The following is a 26,140-nucleotide window of genomic DNA, read 5'->3' as shown; positions in this document are numbered from 1 at the left end:
TTATACATAGTGTTATGTTCGTTGTAGTACACGAGCACGTTCGTTACAAGTTGTAGCTTCTGAATTTTGAAGCTATTTGGCGCCACCTGGTTTTTGCATTTAAAAAACAATCTCAGGTTGGATGAAGTCATGTAATTGATTAATTTCACAAAATGTGTGTATATATATAAATACAATACAATATATATACATGAATCAATGTATGCATCAATGAACCGATTAATGTTAATTTATAATAGGGCCGGTAACTAGTTGTGCCAGGTGGTCAGAGTTCGGTTGAACTTGTTTACTTTCCAATTTCAAGTTTCGCACTTGAAGTGGAAGCAAATTCCCTATTTTAGGCAATTAAAGATAAAAAGAACATTTTAAAAAACTCCATTTATGGGCACCAATGCGTATGTGAATCCCATAATCCCAGCTGTCTTCTTTACCCCCTATAAAAAAGAAAGAACAGAAAAAAGAATATGTCTCCTGTGAGGAAATGTCTGCTTTTTGGACTTTTATTAGCGTCTTTTCACCAAACTAAGAGCACAGTAAAAAAAAAACATTTTACATTGTGCTTATAGTGTGCGTGCATGCATGTGAGTAGGCAAAGACAGACAGGAATCTGCAGCAGCATATTTTTATTAGTTGGGTAGCAGCTTGTTCTTGTTCTAGCATGCTTTAGGTTAAGTGTGTGTGTATGTGTATGTTTGCGTTTTTACATCTTTATGGATTTGTTCAAACTATAACCACAAGTGTTCATTTGTAATTATGCATGTATGTACTGTGTTATTTATCGCACTTACTCCTTTAGTCCCTTAATGATGCTAATTATAAGAGTTATTAGGTGGACAGATTGTCATAGAGAGGGAGGAAGGGGGAGGGCAGAGAAAATAAGGGAATAGTAGCACTGGGTGGGAGGGAAGAGTGAACTTGCAATAATTGGGGGGAATTTTTCTTCCCTCCTTGACGTTGTCCTTTTTTTTGCCATTCACAATTTAACTAGGCTTTGTGGTTATCGTCAGTTGAATTGATGAAATACTTTGGTAATTAACAGGCAGAAAGCGAGAAAGAAAGGAGGCCGAGAAGAGGCACGAGGTCGGATACGGATGATGGATGGATGGAACGGATGGATGCTGCTTCTCTTCATTGCCGTTCTTCAAAGCTCAACGGCAGGTAAGACGAAGGCTTAATTAGCCCTTAAATGTATTTAAAATTTTCGGAAACATTTTTCCCTCCATTCTTAATGTCATAAATAGAGTAAGTGGTATATGGACTTTTGAGCTGCATACCTCTCATCGTTTATTCAGAGCTGTGAGTGAGGAGTGTATTTATGAGCATTCGATAGTGGCAGGGAGTTACAAAATAAGCAACAGTTTGTCTAATAAAGAACCGTGTTGAGTCACTGTGAGGATGTCTCAGATATATGCATGCTATACATTTTTCAAAGCTGTTAAATCTTTAGGCTAATTAATACATAAGAGGAAACACCATATATGAGCTAACAATGCTATTATGGGACTTTCTATAGATATAAATGTGCATTCAAAATTGATAAATCTCTTTAGATAAATAAAAAAAATCACTAAAAGACATACTATTTTCTGCAAAAAAAACATACATTTTTGATAGAAAGTACCCCCATAATACTTTTAATTTGAAAAACACTTGAAGTTACATATAGTTATTATCAAGGTAAAGTTAAGTAATTTTTACAAAAGTCTGAGGTTTTCAAATTAATATTTACGCCAGGGTGAGGATTATTAAGCAATGTTTCAAATTAAGATAGTCAATCAGTTTTAGGTTTAGAAAGTGGACAGGTAACATTCTCTGTCCTCTATAGGCTGCCTGTCAGCACCTCCACCTGGAGGCCCTCAGGGAGGTGATGGACACCTTGTTAAACTATTCCTCCTCTTCTGTGCTGAAATGCTCATTACTCTACATACTCCAATTACATGGTCATTTTCTTGTTATGACTGACATGAGTAAAAAACAACCATTTTCTTGCTTAGCAGAGCTAAATTACTCTCAATAGTCTTGGTTGAAGAGTTAAAAGAATACACTTAAACTTAACATTATTCCATCAGTTTCCAGACATAAATCTAAGCTTAAAAAAATGACTAAAAAATGCTTACAGACCAATTCTTCATTGTCCAACACAAAAATTTGAGGAAAAAAGGCCAACATCTGCAATTGAACAAGGTTACCTTTGAACCAATACAACACTCACACAACTACAAAGAAACCTACACAGTATGCAAGTGTACTGTATATGCAATACATGCACATTACTGTACTTGGTTACCGTTTCCACACTCGAATGCCAACTTGCGTGCGCTTGTTTGAAGTGTAAACTGTCCGTGTCTCGTCTTGTCTCGCCCGTGCTGAACGTTTGTCGTCATGTTTGAATGACACAAAAAAATAATGAAGATTATTTTACACAAGCTCTCCATGCAAATATTAAAGATAGAAAAATAAAGAAACTTTACAGTTTGGCAAACATGTATATTTATAAAGAAGCATATGGTTTACTGCAATAGCTTGACATTCAATTTCGAAGATTTTTTTCTGTTTATTCAAAGTAACTGCAGATTTTTAGACATAAATAGATACTTCAATTTATATTGTTTGCTTTAAGTTGAATATAAACAAAATGTTTGCTGTTTGTCCGAGACAGCAGATGTTTTAATGCAACTTTTTTTCAGTAAAGCAACAAGAAAAGAATCACAGATCACCAAATAAAACTAAAAGAATTATAAACACATGGTAATGCAGCTGGCAGACTTTAACAAGGCATCCATCCATCCGTGCATGTGCATGAAGACTTTACTGCTCACAAATCCGTGAGTGGATGATCCATACCAGTCAAGACACGTTCTCCACTCGATTAGCTCCTCTTCCAGGATTTTCTTTTCGTGGTTTTCTATGTACACGAGTATGGATGTTGCACGTTTCTGCTTCAGGGTTGCTCACCTTCGTAATCAATCTTTTTGATGGTTTTATGGCCCGGGAAAACTGAGTCGGATTTGTGGAGTAGTATTTGTACAGTTAGTGAATTTACTAGAGTAGTGATTTCAGTTTTGGAATAAATCAGTGCTGATATATTTACTTTACTGCATGTGATTGTCACAATGAGATGGTTTAAAAGTAAAATGTGTGGGAAAGATATGAAAAATATCTGTTTTAAGGCTGTTTTATTGTCTTTAGTGGTCTTTTTCCCTATTGAACTGGTTAAACAAGGTCACTTCACGTCCAACAAATCGGAATTAAGCCCTTTTTTCCTCCTAAATTTCAATAGCATTTTCTGTCCTTAACTCACTGTCTGCCATTGGAGACAATATAAGCCTGAATGTTTCTTTATGGTGAAAGTGCAAGACAATTAAGCCTTCAAGGAACCACACCTATGTCTTTTGTTGAAAATTAGAATAGATTGCATGTCTCCTCCAAAAAATAACATAACATCTTTCCCCTTCTTATCTTTGGCAGCAGCTCCTATCGATATCCTGAAAGTTCTGGAGATTTCCGAGGACATGGAGGGCGTGTCACTGGAGGCTGGACTGTGTACCAGCAGGATGGGCCAAGAGGATCCAGACCTCTCTTTCAAGATCAACAGGAAAATCCAACTGAGCGCTCCCACTAAGCAGCTGTTCCCTGGTAAAATATGTTCCTAGCAGTGGGGTATCAACTGGAACAATGAATGACGTTTTTACATGTTCCTTGCCTCAGATTCCCCTTTCCCGGAAGACTTTTCTCTGATGACCACAGTTCGAGCTGCTAAGGGCTCACAGGTCTTTCTACTGTCGCTATATGACCCTCAGGTTCGTCTAAAATGAGTAATGCATTGTTTGTGTGCCTATTTTTTGACATTCTGCTATGTTAAAGTTGCCATAAAGGTATGAATTGAAGTGGGTACAGTACTTTTTTGTTGTTTTCACAGGGTACGCAACAGTTGGGTTTAGAGCTGGGACGTTCCCCTGTGTTTCTGTACGAGGACCAGGACGGTAAACCCATTCCGGAACGCTACCCAACTTTTAGGAAAATAAACCTGGCCGATGGGAAGTACGTATCACACATCTTCGTAGCAGGGGTCTTTTTTATAGTATTTTTAAACTTCCTAATGAACAGTACTGCACAATTTATTATATTGTCATGTTTTCTTACATGAGCGCACCGTGTCCGATTGCACAGGTGGCACCGAGTGGCCTATAGCGTAAAGGGTCAACAGGTTACTCTTTTCCTGGACTGCGTCAAGGTGGAGACATTGGATCTGGAACGGGGGACCCAACCCCACGTCAGCACCGATGGTGTTACCGTCTTTGGAACGAGACTGCTGGACCAAGACGTTTTTGAGGTCGGAGAGCTAGATTCCTAAAACTGCTGTTATCCTAAATCCATTGTTCGCAACATAGAAACATGACACAAGAAGACCTAGTTGAGAAATACTACATGCTTTTATCACATAACTGTGAAGTTTTACCTTGTTATTCAGTGTGGATCTTATCAATGTAAGCATATTTAAAATTAATATTAATTAAAAAGACTTTAGTTATTGCATTGCAGCTGCCAATTTAGATATTTTTCTTGATTTCATTAATGAAGAATTGCGCTGTAAAATATAGTCAGAAAATAAAATTAGGGGACTGTAAAGCAATTAAATGGATTTATAATAACATTATCTGTAGCAAAGTCATTTTGTATTTAATGTAGAACAGTATTAAAAGGTATATTTTTAATCGAATAAGAATTTCTGCCTTTTAAGTAAGAACTCTGGTTTGAATGACTATATTGAGGGTAATATTTGTATATATATATTTTTTTTTTTTCTTTTTACTCATCAGGGTGACATCCAACAACTTCTGCTGGTGGATAACCCAGCATCAGCTGAGACGTACTGCAGGGACTTCATCCCAGACTGCGACACCCCATTGCCCTATGAAAGCATCCTCACTAACATCGCTGCCGATGAGGTGAGCCCGCCGTGCTCCTCAAGCGGTCGTTGTTATGAGACAGGTGTTGAATGTCGTGAATCTAAAGAAGCCCGCCAGCTTTACCCCACACACACACACAAATATTAAAGGTATTTATGGACCTTAGACGCAAAACCATCAAAATCATACACAAATCCTTCAAAACTCCAACAAAGTCAGCAATTACTTTTACTGATTAGTATTTTATTATTTAATGCTGAAGTTATGAACTTATTTTTCTTTTAAAATATGGTATGGATGTGGAAAAATATTACTTTATATGACAAAACAAACTAATTATGACAAGAAAAAACATGTACTTTTTAAGCATGCTGTATCAAATTTTAACTCCTAAACTTAATTTGGCAAAAAAATGGCTGTTGGATATTTTAATCATGCTTATTGTATCTACCAAAGTCCATGTGCACTTCCATTTTATTTTTCCTCGTCCAATAAAAACAGTTAGGATTTATTTTTCCACTTGTACATGTCAGAATGTTTTGGTTCCAAAGTCCAAATGTTTTTCTGCACCGACCGCTGTGTGATTTACAATCTGGCTTTGGACTCAAAAGCACTGCAGGATGTCTTTCCATGATTTATGTTGATCACCCCAGATCCCATTGAAAAAAGTTTAAAAATTAAAGAAAAAAGTAAAAGGGTTTGCAATTTTTATCTCTTCATTTAAAACTGTTTTTTTCTGATCCACTATATTGTCTCTGGTCCTTTGTGGATAAAAGTGACTATTTGACAAATCAACCCTATTCCATAATGATGCTCTTTTTAGGTGGAATAGCTTGTATTATTATATGAAATAATAAAGATGTTGAGTGGTGTTTTTAAACTGTTAACAGGTTGACGTGATATCAAAGAAGCATGTAGTGGAGGAGTTGGATGAGTATGACTTTAGTGATCTCTACGAAGACGTCTCCAACTCTACAGTGACAGACGGACAAAATATTACTGAATACGAGGTGAGTGTGGTATCCAATCCCATTTTTAGTTTTTTATTTTGATGCTCACTTTTCATCTGTCGTCTCCTGTGCAGATGTTTGAGTATGAAGACTATGACAAATCAACGGATGATTACCAAGTGAATGAGTACGAATACGAAGAGGAAGAAGTGGACGAGCGGTATAGACCAGCTGAAAGGGAACGAGGATATGGTCGAAATGTGGAGGTACTAACTAAAACCTAGCATATTATGAGAAAATAAAGCAAAAACATCTAAGAGACTTACAGAAAAACATTGTTCATCAGTACAGGTCTAAACTAAATGAATAGTAATTGTCAATTAGAGCATTTGGTCAGTTAAAATGTCAATATTTTTTACATGTATGATAGGATTTTTTAAAATGTATTTATTGCCATTGATATTAATCAATTAATGATGAATCATGATATTTTTCAAGCAATAACAGATTGTTAGGCTATTTAAGTGGATGTTAATGTTCATGATGAATATATTGATGTTGCCAGAATGTTCCGGAAAAGGGAGAAAAGGGAGAGCCGGCTCTTTTAGGAGTGGTGAGAAAATGCATTTTTACAATATTTTCCATATTAAATATGACAGTACAGACATTAAAAATGAATACAAATTATTTTGGTTTTATCAAGGAATACTCTAAACACCCATAATACATTTTGAATAGTCACATTTGTAACATTTTCTGCTATATGATTTCAGGGCACTCAATTTGTCGGTTCATACGGGCCTGCTGGACCTCAGGTGAGTGCCTTGGCTCACATGACATAAAACACATTTATCACTATAATGAGGATCCACATAAATCATGTATGTGCACGTGTGTGCAGGGACCAACAGGCCCTCCAGGGATCACAGGGGTGGTTGGACCTCGAGGAGACCCCGGTGAACTGGTGCGGAATTTGTTCGTCATAGTGACGCCACAAGCCCCGAACTGATCTGATCTATATCAACTTCTCAGGGTCCTCCAGGACTGCCGGGTCAGAGTGGAGTTGACGGCATACCGGGACCTCCTGGGAATATCTTGGTCTTACCGGTAATGTTAAAAATGTCCAAATACTACTTGTATTTTATGTTCCTGCTAATTTATTGTGTAATGAAAAACACTAATTAAAAACTAATACCTTTACTAACTTAGTACATTTGAGGAACCAGGAAAATTTTACATTTCGCAACTTGAATGCAGGCTTTCAGTCTGATTGTGTTTTTTAGGTGTCTGCTTAGTCATAAGGTTCTGTTTTAACCTTCTGTTGAGTGTAATGGAAATTTGTATGCTCAGTTCCGGGCAGGCGGCGGGGACAAATCTGCGACCCTTTCCGCACAGGAGGCTCAAGCTCAGGCCATCCTCCAGCAGACCAAGGTAAACCAACACCACACCACCAGTCAACTGAACAGAACTGATGGTAACTAATTTACTTCATGTCTTATTATTTTGTGTAGTTGTCGATGATGGGTCCCCCTGGTCCACTTGGTCTTAGAGGACGACCTGGTCCACTTGTGAGTTTTTAAACACATACTCAAATAGCCATAAAAACGCACTTATACATTACATTTTTCTGTCTTTCAGGGTATACCAGGTCCACCTGGCTTGAAGGGCAGCAATGGAGAAATGGGCCCACCTGTAAGTAAATGCCGATAGCACAAAATCTTTTTTCCTAACATATTTACGCCCCTCTGCCCCATTTCAGGGTTCACATGGAGCCCCTGGAATGGCAGGACTGAATGGACGCGCTGGAAAAAGAGTGAGATGTTTACTGGTTTATATGGGAGTAAAATCATGGACACTAATATGTCAAAACATGGCGTTTCTCAGGGGCGAGCGGGAGCAGATGGTGGGCGAGGCGACATTGGCGAGACGGGTGTGAAGGTAAGGAAGGACCACTCCTAAAGTGACTGGTCATAAAATTGAAAGGTCATCCTAAAACTCTTCAACTTTCCAGGGGGACAGAGGCTTCGATGGTCTGCCTGGTCTACCTGGAGACACGGGACACAAAGTTAGTATTAAAAAAAAACTCTGGTTAGGGAATTTAACCAATCGAGGAATTTTATAAATAAAGTACTCCAAAAATGCTTCAGTCTGCCTAAAAGACCTCTAAATTGTAAAATAATTATTTGCCTATTCAGCTCAAAATACTAACATGGCACGTTGTCTTGTTGCAACCAAGTTTGAGTAGCTTCATGGGCCTAATCTGTGTCTAATATGTCCCCTCAGGGCGAGAGAGGGAAACCAGGTCCTCACGGTCCTGACGGAGAAACAGGAGAAAAGGTGCATATTATTGCAAAGTGTTTTTTCTTTTTCTTTAATTTTGTTTGACATTGTTGTTGCTGTTGTGCGCAGGGTTCCGAGGGGCCACCTGGACCAAGAGGACAACCAGGTGATGCTGTGAGTGTTGATACTCAAATATTTTTGAGACTTTTTGAGTCTTATCTATCTACCTAATAATAAGAGAAAAGTACCATAGTTTACAACAGGCCTTCCTTTGTGCTACACAATCATTTGCATATGTCTAATTACCCCGCAACCACTCACAATATCATAGAACACAATATAAAAAACATATATGTGAATTCAAGCAGCTCATAGTGGCTTTTTATTGGCTTCTACCACATATTTTTCTGTATCTGTATCTGCTATTTTTGATAAGAGCTGATACATGTCTGTCAATTCAAAGTCGTAACAAATGGTGCATGTCACAGGGCTCAAGAGGAATGAATGGCCCCCGAGGTCGCCCAGGACCCGCAGGACAGGCAGTGAGTGTGACCAGAACCACAAAGACACACCCAAAGTTGCACACATGCATTTAAATACCTGTGTCTCTCCTCTCAAAGGGAGTTCGGGGAATTGACGGTGGTCAAGGTTCAAAGGGCAACATTGTGAGTTTTTGGAGTCATTTTTTTAGCTTGATCTGGAGCCATGATTTCATGGTTTTAAGTGTGTGTCTTGTGTGGGTGTATTAAGGGCCTCCCAGGAGACATTGGAGCACCAGGTCAGCAAGGAAGCCCAGGGATTCAGGTAAAAGAGTTTTAAAAAGTAGGGCAAATGTACATTGAAAAGTTAGATTGTTCAGAAAATCATGCCGTGTCTCTCTCAGGGCTTTCCTGGTCCTCAGGGATTAGTCGGAATGCCTGGAGAGAAGGTAAGATAGAAAGGAGCTCCTGGGTTTGTGTTGAAAAAGAATGTCAACCTTTGTTTGCTTCTTGTTAGGGACCACAAGGAAAGAAAGGGATGCAGGGCTTACCTGGAAACGACGGTCCCCCTGTAAGCCCTCATAAGAAGAGAAGGGAGAAAGTCACCTTTCCACCAAGTCATAGTCATAAAGAGTTTGATAAAGCACTACTATATGCCTTGTCCTCATAAGTAATTGATATGGACAAAGATTTTCAGGTAGAATTGGTGGAAACAGTAACTTTCCCCTTCATAAACAACTACTAAATGATAGATTGGCAGTTTTATTAGCGATATTAACATGGTTTTTGCCAACAGGGTCATCCCGGACGGGAAGGTACTCCTGGTGAAAAAGGTTTACCGGTACAAAAAAGGATCAATTTTTTTAGTCATTGTTCAGGCAAGCAAAATATGATAAAAAATGTGGCTTTTTTTTTTTTTACTTCCAGGGTCCTTTGGGAGTAGCAGGACCTGTTGGATATCCTGGACAGCGAGGAGTTAAGGTTAGTGTTATTGTCTTTCTACATTTCTGAAAGGAAAGCCAAAGGTTAGACTTTACTTAGTCAAAAACAATTAGCTAAGTAGCAGTGCTACTTGAGGGCAGATAGGTTGGATAAGGGTGTGATGGGGTAAAGTGAAAAATGGCTGACCTGACGTTTTACAAAATATCAGGTATCCTAGGACAGGCTCATATTTGAAGGAAATTTTGCCTTAAGTGCTACTTCAAATCCAAATGTTACACTTCTTTGTTACCAGGGAGCAGATGGCATCAGAGGACTGAAAGGCAGTAAAGGCGAGAAGGTAGAAGTAGTCTTCAAAGCACCTTAATTTGTCCCTCAAATGTCATCATCCTCGCTAAGCTCCTTCTTCATTTGCTTCAGGGTGAGGACGGTTTACCTGGAGCCAAAGGAGAGATGGGCGGCAAAGGTGACGGAGGCGAGGATGGCGCTACGGGAGTACGCGGGGAAGATGGACCAGAGGGTGCCAAAGGGCAGTCGGGACCTCTGGGAGAACTGGGACCCGCGGGTATACATGGAGAAAAGGTACAGAGTAAAATATTTAAAAAAAATTCGTACTCCCAAACTTAGTTTAATGTTATTCATATAGCACTTAGAGTACAACCACAGCTGCATGAATATGCTGTATATAAATTGTTGTTTTTCAGGGAAAACTAGGAGTACCCGGATTGCCAGGATATCCAGGACGACTTGGTCCAAAGGTAATTGCATTAAAAAAAATCCACCAACAAAAAGAAATATGTTAGTTATAGTATTTGGTTAATTAAGCCTCCTATTGCAGGGTTCTAATGGTTTTCCTGGAGGGTTGGGAACTCCTGGAGAGAAAGGCAAAAAAGTGAGTTTCAGGAATTAGCTTTAGGACAACACAAGTCTTTTTTCTTACTTTACAAAACATTGCAATTCATGCCTGCAGGGGCCTCCTGGACAACAAGGAGGTGGAGGACAGAGGGGTCCAAATGTAAGTGCACTTTACTTGATATTTCTGTACAACAGTTGTTTTGTCCGTCTATGATAAGAATAAGTCGTGATATACCCTCTCAGGGTTCACGGGGAGGACGTGGAGCCAGAGGACCCACAGGGAAATCTGGAGAAAAGGTCAGCTGAGTTGTCTCTGTTGTGGTGCGCACTTGCCTACGTACTTGCTTGAGTTCTCCTCTTTTGGCTGTTATTTTAAACAGGGTGCCTCTGGACATGATGGCCCCCAAGGATCAACTGGCGAGAGGGTGAGTGACATAGGTTAATTGGATTGGGTTCATTAATCTATTGTTAAAACAGCTTACATGAAATATTAATAGTCGGATATGCATTTTGAAAGGGGCCACAAGGACCACAAGGAAGGAGTGGAGAGCCTGGACCCAAAGGAACAATTGTGAGATTGTACTGCATATATCCATACATATTTTATATATTTAAAATACTAACTTTTCTCCTTGTAAACTGAACAGGGTCCGGGTGGGAAAGACGGCCTTCCTGGACACCCCGGTCAACGAGGCGAAGCGGTAAATTAAGAATGTTATCCCGTCTTGTTGATAGCCTCAAGCCACAGAATCGATAGACTTACTTATCTTGTCATTTTTTTGTATGGCAGGGATTCCAAGGGAAGACAGGGCCTCCAGGTCCTTCTGGTGTAGTTGGACCACAGGTGAGTTCAATATGAGGACAAATAAACTCTTGTAATATTCAGCAACTTTAGAATAAAAATGAAAATGAATCGCCATGCATTTGCAGCCATTTGTTTTTTTAATACAGTCCTCTTTGTGTTTACTTTACAGGGTAAATCAGGTGAGCCTGGCCCCGCAGGGGACAGAGGCCATCCGGGTTCACCGGGTGTACCTGGAGAACACGGTTTACCTGGCTCAGCTGGAAAGGAGGGTGGAAAGGTGGGTCCAAGGAACTCCTGAAACCTGTTACTGTCATAATTGCAATCATTTTATGCTTTTCTTAGGGTGATCCTGGATTACCTGGAATAGTGGGAAAGAATGGACCTCCAGGAGTAAAAGGGTTTCGCGGTGTTAGGGGTGCACCAGGCATTCTGGTAACACAAACTTGCTTTGAACACTTATTTCGACTCATTTTAAATTTTAATGTCTCTGAATGAATTAATGTGGTTCATATTTTTAGGGGCCTCCTGGTCTAAAAGGAAATGCAGGACCCAATGGAGCACCAGGTGCCATTGTGAGTTATTCCACTAAATTAGGGATAGACAAAGTAGGTGCTACATGTCAGATGATGCTGTTCTCTGATTTGGCCTAACATACATTTATATTAGCAAGAGTTTTGCAATATTTGGAGTTGAAATATTGGCCAATCAGTTTTTTTTTACCTGGTTTTGGATTCCCTTTTTCTTCCTGATTTGTATCCATAAAAGCTTTTCTTTTCATAAGCCTTTTTTTAAGATACTATACTTAAACAACCTATTCAAATGCACTCAAGGTTTATGGCAAAGGGCTAAACATATTTTCTTTTTTTGCGAAGGGGCCTTCCGCTGAGAGAGGTCCCCCCGGGTCAGCTGGAGGTATCGGACAACCAGGCCGGGCTGGACCTATTGGAGGACCAGGAGCAATGGGCGAGAAGGGCGAGCCTGTATGATGGATATCTTAATAGCCTTTAACATGTTTTTACTGTAGTGCTTACTCTGTGTGTGTTTGTTTGTAGGGTGAGAAAGGTCCAGTTGGACCTGCTGGTCAGGATGGAGAACAGGGAGTAGTGGGCATGCTCGGAGCTATAGGTCCTCCAGGACCCGCAGGAGATGATGGAGATAAGGTCATTATGAAAGAAGTCACTTCAAAATGAACTACACTTCAGAAGATGTCAGGAAGGCCCTTAGGCCTCTGTTACAGCTTTGATTAAGATTTCCACTAGCCTTTCTGCTTCAATTTGCAAAAATCAACCTCACTGAATTATTCAATGGAACACTTAAAGGAGTATTTGTCTTTGTAACTTTTTCTAACATGTGATAATGTGATTCCATGTTTGAAGGGGGAGCAAGGAGGACCCGGCCAGAAAGGGAGTAAAGGCGACAAAGGCGAAGCTGTAAGACTTAATCTAGACACTCAACATAAACATTCTACTTCTGATTATCTGTCTTTTTCATTCTAAAGGGACCCCTAGGACCCATTGGTACTCAGGGGCCCATTGGACAATCAGGGCTTCCGGTGAGTCCCCTTGTTATTGATTTACAATGGTCAAACCAAAGATCAGATAGATTGTGATGAAAAACTGAATGCTAATCTTATTTATTGGTCTTATATGTTCCAGGGCCAAGATGGGGAAGGAGGCCCCCGTGGTCAGCAGGGAATGTATGGACCCAAAGGAGATGAGGGACTTCGTGGCTTCAAGGGTTTGAGGGGACCAATAGGTTTACAGGTGAGTGTGACACAGTCAACACGATAGGGAGAAAGAAACAGGTTCTTGAATGTGTCTTTCATTTCAAGGGAATGCCAGGCCTTCCTGGTGAAAAAGGCGAAAGCGGACATGCTGGACTGATGGTAAACTGACTGACCCTTTTCTTTCTGCATCATATAAATGTGTATTTCATTTTAAGTATGGTTTTACAGGGTCCACCTGGCCAACAAGGACCCATTGGTTCTCAAGGACCTATTGGTGGACAGGTATAGTTGGTTTTACATGCTTCAGGGTCGTTTTTTGGATTCTTATTCGTTTGATGTCTTATACAGGGCCCGGCGGGTCGGATGGGTACAGTCGGACAGCCTGGTGTAGTTGGAGAAAAGGTAATCTTTTTTGGAGTGTCACTAACCTTGCATAGCCAATGGTGGGTTGTTTAGGCTTTTTAGTTTGATTAGTCTACTTGTCAATCGTTTGTCCATCCCGGATATCCTTTCAACATTTTTTCCCACTCAGGGAGAGGATGGTGAATCCGGGGATCCTGGCCCAGTTGGCTTTTCAGGAAAGATAGTGAGTTCACAATTTTCTTTCCCATTTTTCTCATAAACGTCCTTTTGACTTTTGCTGAGCTTTTTTTTGGTCTTCCCTCCCACTTTAGGGTGAGACGGGTGAGCAAGGTGAAAAAGGAGATGCCGGTGCTTCCGGAGCAGCTGGTCCTCCAGGTTCCCGAGGCACTCCAGGAGAAGATGGAGCTAAGGGCAATTTGGTAAGTGACTATAAAATCCCCTCAACAACAATTCGGGAAATATATTTACTATCAATACATGTTATAATAGGACTGGTCTGGTCTCAGGGTCCTATTGGTATCACCGGAGATATTGGACAGCAAGGAGAGGCTGGACCCAATGTGAGTACACAATCTTATTGTTATGGCTGTTCACTTTATTGATATGATTGCTATTCTTTCAGGGTTTGGATGGCCTTCCTGGGTCTAAAGGAGATAATGGAGAGATTGGAAAGTCTGTAAGTGCAAATCATACATTTGTAGACTCACATATATCAATATTTGCTAATTGTGTAACCTATTTATTCCATTCTTTACAGGGACCACCAGGAGCAGCAGGAGAACCAGGACCACCAGGACCACCTGGTCGAAGGGTCGGTGTACTTTTTGGAGCTTAAGATCGGAAAAATAACATTGATTTTGGTTTACCTAGAGTTTTAAAAATGTTCCCTCCCCAGGGTTATCTGGGAAAAGCTGGCAAAGATGGAAAGGGGGGCCGGAAAGGAGCCAAGGTAAGTGCAAAAAAATAGTTTCTTGAATTTTGACTTTGGAAAATTCACATCTTCTCAAGGTGTTCCTTCTTTGTTTACATTTCAGGGTGCTCCTGGATTTGAGGGTCCAATCGGGAAAAGAGGGCCAGTGGGCCGTCAGGGGCAGTCCGGCAAGGCTGGCCCTCAGGGTCTCAGAGGGATTCCTGGTCCTCCTGTATGTCAGATGATCAAGTGTTTTATATTTGTTCATTTTTTAAGTCATTGATTTTTGTTTTGCTCCCAAACCAAGGGTGAGCAAGGCTTAAATGGACCATCAGGCCAGTCGGGACCACCCGGTCCAATGGTAAGAGGGTTTAAGCCACTCTTCTAAGGATTTCACTACATTAACTTAATGTACTCTCTTTTAGGGTCCACCAGGGTTAGTAGGACTAAAGGGAGACCATGGAAAAATCGGAGACAAGGTGCTTTTACATTTATTAACACACATTCACAAAAACAGCTACGAGAACTCGACTTGACCTGTACCATCTGTGCAGGGACATGGTGGTCTCATAGGTTTGATCGGGCCCCCAGGGGACTTTGGAGAAAAGGGAGACCGGGGGCTTCCGGGAAGCCAGGGACTACTGGGTCCAAAAGGAGAGGAGGTATGAGAATATTGATAAATATTTCCATTCGGTTTATGGTAATGAACTTTTCTGCTGCTCTTTTGTTTAATCCCAGGGCCCTGTTGGCCTCGCTGGTCCTTTTGGCCCTCCCGGCCCTACAGGTCTATCTGTGAGTACATTCTTTCATTGATCCATTATATAACAATTGTGGGAAAATGTCGATTTTTGTCTTCTGCAGGGTGCTATTGGTGTAAAAGGCTCTAAAGGAAATGCAGTAAGTATCATTACTAATTTAACAATGCCATAAAAACCTGTTCTTAACTAATGACTATGGTAAATTTAGGGTCCAGCTGGATCCCCAGGAGACACTGGACCCGCAGGACCTCCAGGACCCCCTGTAAGTACTACCCTAAAAATATTACCTCTATTTAGACTTGGAGCTGAAAAAAATGTCAAATCATTTAGGGACCACCAGCGAGCTCCCCACAGTGGGAACGAGGGCGGGAAAGGCGGACACACTTTTTGGATGGTGCGGATCCAGAAGGGGGGGACGAGATGGTGGATGGGGGCAGAGAGGACGAGGACTGGATTCAGGGGGATCAGGCCAAGCCAGACACATGGACCGATGAAAAGACTGAGGGACAAGGCATGGAGGAGGTCTTTGCATCACTGTCATCCATGAAAGTGGATGTAGAGGGTCTCCGCACCCCACAAGGGACCTACCATAGCCCCGCCCGCTCCTGCAAGGAGCTCTGGCTACTCAGTCCAGAACTTCGGAATGGTACTTCCATATATATATTTTTTTTAACGACCAATATAGTCCCATTGAGAAGCAGAGTTGTTGGTGTTGAGACATGTGACTTGACTTGAGTCAGAGTATTTTAAAACGTTTTCATTGACTTTGTGTCTCCAGGGGATTATTGGATTGACCCCAACCAAGGCTGCCATCGAGACTCCTTCAAGGTGTTTTGCAACTTCACCGCTCAGGGCGAGACGTGTCTCTATCCAGACAAGAAATTTCAGTCGGTTAGTTTGATAGTGCCACAAAAACAATAAGCATCTTCAAAAATCATGAGACAAGATTTTTAATGGACTTTCCAGGTGAAGCTGGCTGGCTGGAAAGGAGAAAAGCCAGGAACTTGGTATAGTACATTCAGGAAAGGAAAACAGGTACATAATGGTACATAGTTATTCAATGCAAATGAGAGTATTGGCTGTTAATATTCATTTTCTAGTCCCATTGCTTTAAAACACGTCACTTCCCATTTCACTCCAGTTCTCGTACTCCGGTGTGGATGGTCTTCCAGTCCACGTGGTGCAAATGAACTTCCTCAAGCTTGTCAGCGTGACGGCCAGGCAGACGTTCACCTACCACTGCCTTAATTCGGCCGCCTGGTTTAATAGCGCCACTGGCGGCCACCAGTTGGCCTTGCGCTTCCGCGGCGGTGATGGCGAAGAACTCAAGCACGAAAATACAGACTACATCCGTGCTCTTTACGATGGCTGTCAGGTGAGTGGGAAATGTGCAGGTATGCTGTTCTCCATGCTTTCTGCTCGTCTCATTAATTCTATCATTGTAGCTTTATCTCTTAATCACTATTTCCTCGATTATCTTATGCTTTTATTCAACTTTTACTATCATTATTTCCGTCTATACTTGTCACGAGCACATTTTGCTCCAAATGATAGATAACCCACAAAAAAACTAAATTTGTTCTGTACTAGACACGCTCAGGCCAAGAGAGGACGGTATTACAAATGGACGCCACGCACTCACTTGCACTGCCAGTGATCGACGTGGCAGTCAGCGACTTTGGCAGCCCAGGCCAGAAGTTTGGCTTCCAGGTTGGGATGGTTTGCTTTGGTGGTTAAAGTGTCCGGTGTGGATAAAACGGGACAAAACTAAACAAAACTGAAAGAGCAAAAGTGACTGACTCTTATAATATGCAGGGAAAAGAAAAACAAACTACTTTCAAGGCTTTGAGCAGGTGCCTTGTCATATTTATACCGTATTTTTTTTACTGATAAGGTTGCATGTTAAACTAATGTCAGCATACCTTGTTATGCGCAGATTTCACGTTCGCTACCACGTTCAAAAATATGGAGGGTCGTTTTATTGAAAACTTTAAATTCTGTCCTACACCTAGCTACCACCACCACCACCTTACAATGACCTTTACACTCCGCTGCACTCTTAATAGTTGCCAGTACACAAAAATGCAAAAACACTTGAATGGTTGCATTTTGCCACAAATTTACCAAAAACCTCATTGCTGTTGTTTATTAATTATTAGCCTATTTTGTTATGCTTATGTGTGTTGTGATCGTGGTGTTATTGTCTATAAAGGGAAATTAGGGCAGTGCATTGTTTTTGTTTTTATATATACGTCTTGAAAAGTTTCACATTGTTTGTCCAGGGAAGTGACTTAATAAAAAAAAAGTACATAATGTACATTCAAATATGAAACATCTTCCCTCTCTTATAGTATTTTTACATGTTCTGTTTCCATCTTTAACAAGGCATAACTACTAAAATACACCATTATTCAGCTGCCTTGTTACCTCAACTTGATTCATGTTTTACCCATAACTGGAAAAGAAATAACATTGTGAAATATTAATGGTCCCCAAGGAGGGAACATGCCACTGCCTGTTCATTTTACCATCGTTATAAAAGCTCGACAAAAGCAGTATACTTGTTAACATTGATGTGTAGATACTACAATTCTGGGATTGTGGGTGCATGTTCTAACCGAGCTTGTGTGGGTTTTCTCCAGGTACTCCAGTTTCCTTCCACATTCCCAACACATGCATGGTAGGCTGGTTGAACACTCTAATTTGCCCGTTAACGAAGATTGGTTGTCCGTCTTTTTGTGCCCTGCGATTGGTTGGCCACGGGTGTCCCGTACTTAGCTGGGATTGGCTCCAGTACCCCCCGTGACCTTTGTGAGGATAAGCGCTTCAGAAAATGGATAGATAAATACACCATTGGAAAAAGAAATTACAGTTAGAAAACATATGTTATTATTTCCAAAACATGTGTATCCAAAATGGAAAAATAGCACAATATAATGTAGTAAAGAGAAGAAAAAAGAAGAAGAAAAACGATCCATAGTGTCCCCTGCCTCTAGCCCAGAGTCACATGGGATAGGCTCCAGCACCCCCCGCATCCCTAAAGCAGTTTAGAAAATGAGATGAAAAACATAGACCCCAAGCAATAAGATAATTAAAATGAATTAAAAAGAATGATACCAGTTTTGTTGCACATGCACAAATTCAATACCCTTTCCCTTTCTTGGCCACAGAGGGGCGTTCTAAAACAGACCCCAAAAAAAAAGGAAAGATATATGCAGAGATGAAAATATATGTGACTGGGGAGCTCCTGTTGAGGCAATGACGTATTGTGTGGCGTCACTAGAACACCCCACCTCCGGCCCACTTCTCCCTTCCACCTCATCCCATCCCATCCCCTCCCCCTCCTCCCTCCTCCTCCGTCTCCTCCTCTTTGCATCCGGCAGCATCACGAAGCTCTCAGGCCGGCAGGAGTGCACCGAAGGCGCCCGCTGTCGTGTCCGTGCTGTCAACTGTTGACTACTGGCCCACGTCAATGACTCTTGGAAGGTAGGCCGACATCATTTTATGTGTTTTTTCTTTTGGCGGGGGTCTTTGGCTTCATTTTCTATACGACTGGTTGTCGACGATCAACCACGGTGATGACAGATGATGAAGATGAAGTGGAGGATGATGAGAGAACAAATGATGTCATTACCTAGAATATCATTATTTGTAACTTTATCTGGCTAGTCTGGTTGAAACGTTTTAATGGCCATCCATCATGTTCACTGGCTGTCACGGTGACATAAAGTCCATTAAATACCATTATGAACCTATTGTTTAAATGATAACCATCTGTGGACATCGATTGTCCACTAATGGTGTAAAATGGATGAATACATTTAGAACATGGGCGTTTCCGTGCAGCCATGTGAAAGTTCATTTGTCCTATTAAACCTGCGTGGGAAATTAGTGAATACTGTTCATAGTTTATTCTGTTTTTTGCTTTTAATATGCAGTACACCAGGGGTGACTAATATTGTGCCTACGGACACCAGGTAGCCCCCCCCAAGGGCCACATGAGTAGCCCCCAGTCATGTTCTAAAAATGGATTGACATTTTTATTACAGAGATTTACGTAATTTATTGGAATATTGGAAATTATTAACAGAGTTGAGTAGAGAAATGATCAAAATGTATATAGCAGACTGAGATAAGCGGCAATTACCTTTTTAGAGGTACATTTTTTTTAAATACAGTCTTTACTGTATACTTTTACAAAATCAGTTTATAGTTGTCGAATTCCATTACAAAATATGTATTAAAGTCGCCAGTTGTTGTTAGTTTGTCACATAATCAACAGCGCAAAACATTTTAACGGCAGTTTATTGCTCACCTTTTCATTCTAAATGAATTTTCAATATCTGCCTTTTCTCATTAGTTTCTTAGTTTACATTTGTTTTGCTTTTTATATGCACAAGTAGAATTCTCCGCACCTTATTGATTCATATTCTATAAATATACATTCTGATGTCAAGTGGTTGAATACAAATTATCCAGAACATACACACACAGATATACACTATGTATATGAATATATGAAAACCACATTGTTATTTGAATATCAGGCAGTAGAGTTGCTTTAATATTAACATACGAGTGTTACTGAATGTCATGTCTCCTGTGGACCTATAAAATAGCCCATGACAGCCAAAGAGTTTGCAAAAGTCTGGTTTCTCCAGCACATTCTCACCACTAAGTAGACTTGGGTAGAAGTGAGCGCCTTGATCTGCTCCAGTCATCCTCACAAAGCATGTCGTGTCCCCGGTCGACTGGCCCATGGCCCGCTAATTATCAGCCATCTTGATGGAGTCGTTATCGAGGCCGCCAAAGCCCCGTCGGCTCTGGCATGCACGCAGTCGCTCGGCCCAGTCGCTTGTTTCCGCTTCCAGGCCTTTTTCTCCTGTCGTTTTAATTTCTTGCTTTTTCTCTCTCTTTATTTTTTTTGGGGGCAGTGTCATTTGTTTCTGGGCCGGTGATGATGTTGTGCATGGCAAGCTCTTGTTTGCATGAATCATCGTTTAGAATGATACAGATACACTTGCGTCGTTTTTTTTAAAGCTCAATTCAAGCTGTGTGGATATAATGTAGTTTTGATTCTAATAAGGAATACAGTTATGACATGCAATTTAAAAGCGCTTGATATTTTGTAACCTTAATGCAAGTTAAAAAAAACTAATCTCAACCCAATTGAGATGTTATGGTGTGACCTTAAGACATCCCTTGTGTGAACCAGGTGTTTGTTATTGTCATCAATGCGTGTCTGTGTCTTTAAACCCCGTCTTTTATGTGTCTGGTTATGTTTGCCGTTTTGTCGTTGTGGGTCTCCCCTGTTTTTGTCCTCCCAGTTAAGTCGTATTTTTTTTCCCCAGTTTTATCTTTTGTAAGGTTATTTTATAGTTAATTTTCCATTGAGACTTAAAGCTTTAAGATGACAATGCCAGTTTGGAGCACACTAATGACCAAACAACTCATATCCAGGAAGTGCTTTAAAACCATTGGTAAATGACCACTTGAAGAAACAGAGAAATCCTCCATAAGGGCCTCGTAAACCAACTGATTCCATTTAAGTCTGATGCGAACCTTCAATTCCTCAAATGGATTTTTTAATCTTTCATATCCATTACAATTGTTTAATTGTTATCATGCCATATCTAAAAACACACCAAAATATATCAAATCTGCAGCACAATACCCCCACAAATCTAATTGCCTACATATGCCTTTTTTTTGTTTTGTTTATTTTAATTTCTGAGAGCTCATCAGAAGCATCTGTTAACAAAATTGTTTGAGTGGAAATCCCCTCATTAAAATTCCATTCAGAAAGAAGCAGTGGGGGTTTCTCTGCAGTCAAAATCGACAGTGTTGTTTTTCTCAGTTGTTGCCGACATAATCACTTTGTTTCTTTGAGTATGGATGAAAGGATGGAAATGTACAGGGTTTTAAAATTCCCCTCTGTTTAGAAATGGCTGTTCAACATGTAATGCTTGACATGTGGAGTAATGTAGAGCAAGCAAGCATCATTCCATGCGGGTTTCTTATGAAATCTGCCTCTTCAGAACAGGAGGAGGAGCTGCAACTGTGTGGGTGTATGTATGCTCGTGTTTGCTCCATGGTAATTAAATCACAAGAGAAGCAGAAAGGATTTTTTTTTTCACCTCGCTGCCTGGTGAACATCCCTTGCTGGGTGGTTGCCGTGGCGATGGTGACATCACTTTTCATGCTCACTTGTTAGGGCTTCTCTGGAAGAGATGCTGCTTACTCCTCGTCTCCCTCCTCCACTGTTGCTGGGCAACAGCAGTCAATCACGGCAACAAGCCGGAGCAATGGTTGCTAAGCAACAAGGTGCCGTCTTTTTGGGGCTTTTTTTCACACCTACGACCAGATGTTGACTTTTTTTCCTCGCTATAGGAAAGCAATTGTGACTAAATGTCATGATTAATAGTCACTCGTTTTCAATGGAGAAAAGCTTAAGCAATGAGGCAGTGAATATAAAATGAATCAATTAATCAGGTGCTTTTTGTTGTTGTTGTTGTTGTTGTTGTGGTTTGACTTGAATTTTAGTTTGACTGACTGTTTATTTCAGGTTTATGAACAAGCGTGTTCCTTCTAACAAGAGATATCAGCCCACAGACTACGAGCACGCAGCCAACTGCGCCACGCATGCGGTAAAACACTCGTACACACAGCCATCTTAAATTTCGACGGATATTCCACCCCTTATATTCATTTTACTGCACTGCATGATGTCTTGTATTTGCTATAAAGATGTACAGTTTATCTAAATTGATATTTTAACCATGTCAAATGATTTTAGACATGGTAAAACGTCAATCTAATTTATAAAAATCGAGAAAAAATATTTCAGATTGATGGCATGGGAAATTTAACAGAGAAAACAAGCAAACCCCTGATTTGATTTTCTGTGTTAATGTAGTTATGGATCATTCCAAGCCTGTTGGGCACCTCCGTGCTGCACTTCCAGTCGGACGACCAATGGGAGTGTGTCTCAGCCTGGGTGTACGGCGCCGGGCTCAGCTCGCTCTTCACCATTTCCACCCTTTTCCACACCGTGGCTTGGAAGAAGAGCCATCTACGGTAGACACCCACGCATACGCTCCCATTTTGAGACCTGCGCACCCGCAACTCCATAGGCACACACAAATGTGCCCACAAAAACACAGAACTTTACACACACTTGAATTAACAAACTGAATAAATCCTCCTCAGACAACTTTGAAAACAAACTAAAACAAAGATTTGCTTTTCTCAGGGATGTCGAGCATTGTTTCCACATGTGTGACAGAATGGTCATTTACTTCTTCATTGCTGCCTCCTACGCACCTTGGTGAGACAAAAACGTTGTACACAAAAAACACAAGCATTTGCAGCAATCTTTTTCATTTGTTTGTCTTTTGGGGGGACCGGATAGGTTGAACCTAAGGGAACTTGGACCTTGGGCGAACCACATGCGCTGGCTGGTGTGGGTTATGGCACTGTCGGGGACCACCTATGTCTTCTTCTTTCACGAGAGGTCCATTTTTGGATTATTTCAAGTGGCTATGTTTACCTAGTTTACATTTATCTTGACTACAGATAACATCAAATCCCTAATTGCACTTTTTTAAAGGTACAAGTTAGTGGAGCTGATCTGCTACACGGTGATGGGCCTATTCCCCGCCTTGGTCATCCTCTCCATGGTGAGCATGCTCCTTCAATAAATGGTTTGGGGGGTTTAATGAAATCAATAAAATGGCTCTTCCTGCAAATTCATTGAGTCTAAATAGCGTATCCTCACATTTGTTTGCCTTGTTACTCTTCTCTGGTTTAGCCGGAGCAGGCCGGTTTATGCGAGCTGATCCTGGGGGGCACCTTCTACTGCCTGGGCATGGTGTTCTTCAAAAGTGACGGCATCGTGCCTTTCGCCCACGCCATCTGGCATCTCTTTGTGGCCACTGGTGCTGCTGTGCATTACTACGCTATTTGGAAGTACCTCTACGTCCCGCCCACAAACCCGGTACGGATCTCCAGATGACAGCGCCGCTGAGGGAGACCCCCCTCCCCGCCACGGTTACGAAACATTCCGGTCCACTCCTAAGTCGGTTTGTCCTCTGGGGGGGATTGTCCCTATGTCACATTCAGTGTCTTTTGTGTCAATTGTTTACACTGTGCTGGAGCAGGCGCTTCTCAACTGGTCGCACTTTGTTTGCTTTTCATACCTGTCAACATAGATTACATTAGATTAGATTAGATTAGAATTTTATTTTAAGACAGACATAAGACACACAAGACATTGTAGACCTAGCAAAAAAAAATGGAGCCACACACTGGAAGTCCACAAGTACATGTTTTTTGATCATTTCAAATTGTGTGCACCGCATAACAACATTTGTAAGGAATTTTTTTAAGTATATATTTTTTTGTAAAACCGATCTGGTTTTACCCATTTCCACTCTAATCCGGATCGTCTAGGCCACTGCTTTTAACATGAAATGCATATGCACATTCTCCTTTCACCTGTCCGCCTTTTCACGATATAAATATAGCACGTCAGCAAGCAATGTACCCAGACAGTCAAGCTGTCAGCGTCACACAACGACATCTACATAATCTTGAGTTTAGTGCATACTGATTGGGGCACTTTGGAGAAAATTTTAGACTTTTAAGTCTGAGTATGAGTGTGAGTAAATATGTGCCACGTTGCATTTTTTTGCGCTTAATAAGGGAAATTGCAATCATTAAAAAGGGTTGCAATTGGCCGAGGTTGACAGGTATGGCTTTTTGCAGTTTTATTACTTTCTAATGGGGAAAGTAACTGGTTATCTTAACTAATGGTTAAGTCGTGACAGTGTTGCAGTTTGTTTTTTTAACTACCATGGTTATTTATAATGGTTGTGTTTATTTCTATTGTGCAAGTTGGCTCATCATTGTGACATACTTCAATGATTGCTGTTTTAATAACTTGATAGGTTTTATTTTCAATGGGTTTTCTTGATTTCAAATGTGCAAGGTAGAAGTTATCGTGTCTAACTTGCGAAGAACAATCATCTACAGAATTCTACATCGAGCTTTTAGGGGCATCTGTCAATTATATTTGATTGTATATGTTATTTCTTGCGTGCAATAGACCTGTTATCACAATTTACTGGTGAGGAATGAACATTGTTCTAATTGTAAGATTGTATATACTAATATATACTTATGATTAGAACAATACTATCATATAGTATACACTTTGAAGTAGGATCAATTTGTTTTTCTTATTCTATGGATTGTGATTTTTCACTTTATTTCTGTTGTGTATGGTGGCATCACGACATGACTAAGGAACTAGAAATTCTCGCTTTGCAGTAATTGTTTGATTCGCTGACTAGACAATGTTTTATCTTTATTATTTTAGGCGGTGGTGTTCCAAGAATGGCCGCCAGTTGAGAACCACTGCGTCGTAATATCATCACTCTTTTTGACTTGATCTTCTATTCCAAATATGAGTGCTTTGTGCTTTCTGTTGTCATGGTGATTTATGAATCGAGCATGATTGTATTAATTAAGCAGGCAATTTATTATATTTGTGTTCCTAGAGAGAGTTTTACTAGTGTGCTTCCATTTTAAGTTGACAGTGCAATCGTATGTAAGATTTCATGCAGTATTTATTCAAGCGTTTATTTTTATTGCTACAAAATCGACACTGCCAGATGTTTTTTGTTCTTTTTTTGATGTAAACAGGAAAGGTTTTAAAACACCAACCCTCAGTTGTCTTCTTTTAAATGCAGCTTCTTATTTCACGAAGCTAATTTAATGACGACATCTGTATTATAGCTTAAAAAGACGGATCATTGGGCGTCCAAAGTTGCCTTGTCTCTTTTGGAGGCCCACATAAAAACACAAGTTTGTTGATTTATCGACCCCCTCGTTTGAAATGGATCTTTCCTTTTGGTGTTGTAATACCTTTTTAATCTGCTGTTTACGCGCTGAATGTGAACGCAAATGTTACGTACATTTTGTATACTTGTTGAACAATCTACGCGATGGCATCTCAGGTGTGTGAGTGGTACACCATCCGATATATGAATCTAAAAGCCTCTGGTCTATGTTTACATGTGAATGCAACAATTTTCCCCCCAAAAAATCTATATATACAATACAGATGTGCAATGATTATAATTTTTGATCGCAATTAATTGTTTCCTTTGAGACAAGACTTCTGAATAGATTAAAAAACACAGCTTGTCCCAATTAAAGAGTAGAATGTATGGCAATGTGATTATTTACAGTTAATAGTGAAACATTTCATGGGATTAATTGTGGTTAAAAATTTTAATCACGACCTAACCCTAATGTCAACTTTGGAGTGATACATTCTTTACTTATTTTGGGCATGGAAGTGACCTTTCCCTTTAATTCTACATTCTAAAGTGTAAAGAGGTTCTCTAGAATCCTCAGCTTTATTTTTCTGTCTTTTTTTTGCACATTTAGAACCAACATGTTCTCATTAGGATCTACGGTTTGCACATTTTTTGCTTTTTTTCTTCTCCAAACACTAACAAAATCTCTTTTTGTCCTCCAAGAATACCAGTTTGACCAAATATGTTGATTTTGAGAAATAATTTACCTGACAAATGATGTGAGCTGATCTTTTTGTTGATTCTTCTAGATTCATTTCCCTTCTCTTTACTATTTGGAGAATTTTAAAGTGCAATTTGCTAGGGAACCACTTCCATGCCTTATTTACAATAGTAAAGATATGTATTTTCCAAGCAAAGACAGTTTCATCTTTGATGGTTCTACACTGAACTCCTCATGTATCTGTCCACGGCACCCCACAAACTCATTTTGTGACGTGCATGCAAGCTCACAAATTGTCGCACGTCTCAAAGTGACTCCACAATTCCTCGTGTGTTCTTCCAATGCGATTGTGAAGCTACTGAAATCATTGCTCTCTGTCCGTGTGTTGCTTCTGTGCTGTGATGGGCTGCCATGATGCTTTTATCTTTTCTATCTCTATTGTGATAATAATAATTCAAATAAAAAGCTTTTTTATGTACTTTTCATATCCCGCCTGGGCACTTATGTTAGCTTTCTGGGGCGGAAAAAGACGTTTTTGTAAACGTACTTTTGCTCTTGTGTCAGCATAGTGTTCATTATGTGCTCAGTTTATTCCTAAATCTAAAGGAACGATGACTCTG

General features: G+C 40.4%; 2 protein-coding genes across 2 annotated transcripts; both read left to right on the top strand.

Annotated features, from left to right (window-relative positions):
• The first annotated feature begins 939 nt into the window (after positions 1 to 939).
• On the top strand, positions 940 to 17,307 carry LOC144197825 (uncharacterized). Its single transcript, XM_077718485.1, has 66 exons — positions 940 to 1,158; positions 3,469 to 3,636; positions 3,709 to 3,800; positions 3,920 to 4,041; positions 4,171 to 4,333; positions 4,821 to 4,949; positions 5,801 to 5,920; positions 5,995 to 6,126; positions 6,426 to 6,473; positions 6,634 to 6,675; positions 6,762 to 6,824; positions 6,893 to 6,967; positions 7,211 to 7,291; positions 7,372 to 7,428; positions 7,499 to 7,552; positions 7,620 to 7,673; positions 7,745 to 7,798; positions 7,872 to 7,925; positions 8,144 to 8,197; positions 8,270 to 8,314; positions 8,629 to 8,682; positions 8,761 to 8,805; positions 8,891 to 8,944; positions 9,024 to 9,068; positions 9,137 to 9,190; positions 9,416 to 9,460; positions 9,547 to 9,600; positions 9,854 to 9,898; positions 9,979 to 10,140; positions 10,263 to 10,316; positions 10,397 to 10,450; positions 10,529 to 10,573; positions 10,657 to 10,710; positions 10,794 to 10,838; positions 10,931 to 10,984; positions 11,061 to 11,114; positions 11,204 to 11,257; positions 11,388 to 11,495; positions 11,561 to 11,650; positions 11,737 to 11,790; positions 12,091 to 12,198; positions 12,271 to 12,378; positions 12,595 to 12,648; positions 12,717 to 12,770; positions 12,874 to 12,981; positions 13,050 to 13,103; positions 13,173 to 13,226; positions 13,293 to 13,346; positions 13,477 to 13,530; positions 13,619 to 13,726; positions 13,814 to 13,867; positions 13,930 to 13,983; positions 14,065 to 14,118; positions 14,203 to 14,256; positions 14,342 to 14,449; positions 14,525 to 14,578; positions 14,643 to 14,696; positions 14,772 to 14,879; positions 14,956 to 15,009; positions 15,079 to 15,114; positions 15,184 to 15,237; positions 15,306 to 15,621; positions 15,754 to 15,866; positions 15,942 to 16,010; positions 16,117 to 16,350; positions 16,566 to 17,307. The coding sequence occupies exons 1-66, from the start codon at positions 1,092 to 1,094 to the stop codon at positions 16,710 to 16,712; spliced, it is 5,217 nt and encodes a 1,738-aa protein (XP_077574611.1). The 5' UTR covers positions 940 to 1,091; the 3' UTR covers positions 16,713 to 17,307.
• Positions 17,308 to 18,336: 1,029 nt separating this feature from the next.
• LOC144198590 (monocyte to macrophage differentiation factor 2-like) lies at positions 18,337 to 25,998 on the top strand. The gene is made up of 7 exons (XM_077719696.1): positions 18,337 to 18,461; positions 21,541 to 21,622; positions 21,892 to 22,052; positions 22,228 to 22,302; positions 22,387 to 22,488; positions 22,585 to 22,654; positions 22,786 to 25,998. Exons 1-7 carry the CDS (start codon positions 18,448 to 18,450, stop codon positions 22,987 to 22,989), a joined length of 708 nt encoding a protein of 235 aa, XP_077575822.1. The 5' UTR covers positions 18,337 to 18,447; the 3' UTR covers positions 22,990 to 25,998.
• Positions 25,999 to 26,140: the final 142 nt, after the last annotated feature.

The sequence above is a fragment of the Stigmatopora nigra genome, chromosome 6 (assembly GCF_051989575.1).
Source record: "Stigmatopora nigra isolate UIUO_SnigA chromosome 6, RoL_Snig_1.1, whole genome shotgun sequence".
Classification (NCBI taxonomy): domain Eukaryota; kingdom Metazoa; phylum Chordata; class Actinopteri; order Syngnathiformes; family Syngnathidae; genus Stigmatopora; species Stigmatopora nigra.
This window is presented reverse-complemented; position numbering and strand designations above follow the sequence as displayed.

Excerpts from the sequence above, each read along its gene's own strand:
- LOC144197825 (XM_077718485.1), top strand. The coding sequence starts at position 1,092 with ATGATGGATGGATGGAACGGATGGATGCTGCTTCTCTTCATTGCCGTT. Across the intron at positions 8,198-8,269 it reads ACGGAGAAACAGGAGAAAAG|GGTTCCGAGGGGCCACCTGG; the intron begins GTGCATATTATT and ends TGTTGTGCGCAG. Across the intron at positions 10,141-10,262 it reads CGGGTATACATGGAGAAAAG|GGAAAACTAGGAGTACCCGG; the intron begins GTACAGAGTAAA and ends GTTGTTTTTCAG.
- LOC144198590 (XM_077719696.1), top strand. Across the intron at positions 21,623-21,891 it reads CCAACTGCGCCACGCATGCG|TTATGGATCATTCCAAGCCT; the intron begins GTAAAACACTCG and ends GTGTTAATGTAG. Across the intron at positions 22,655-22,785 it reads CCTTGGTCATCCTCTCCATG|CCGGAGCAGGCCGGTTTATG; the intron begins GTGAGCATGCTC and ends TCTCTGGTTTAG.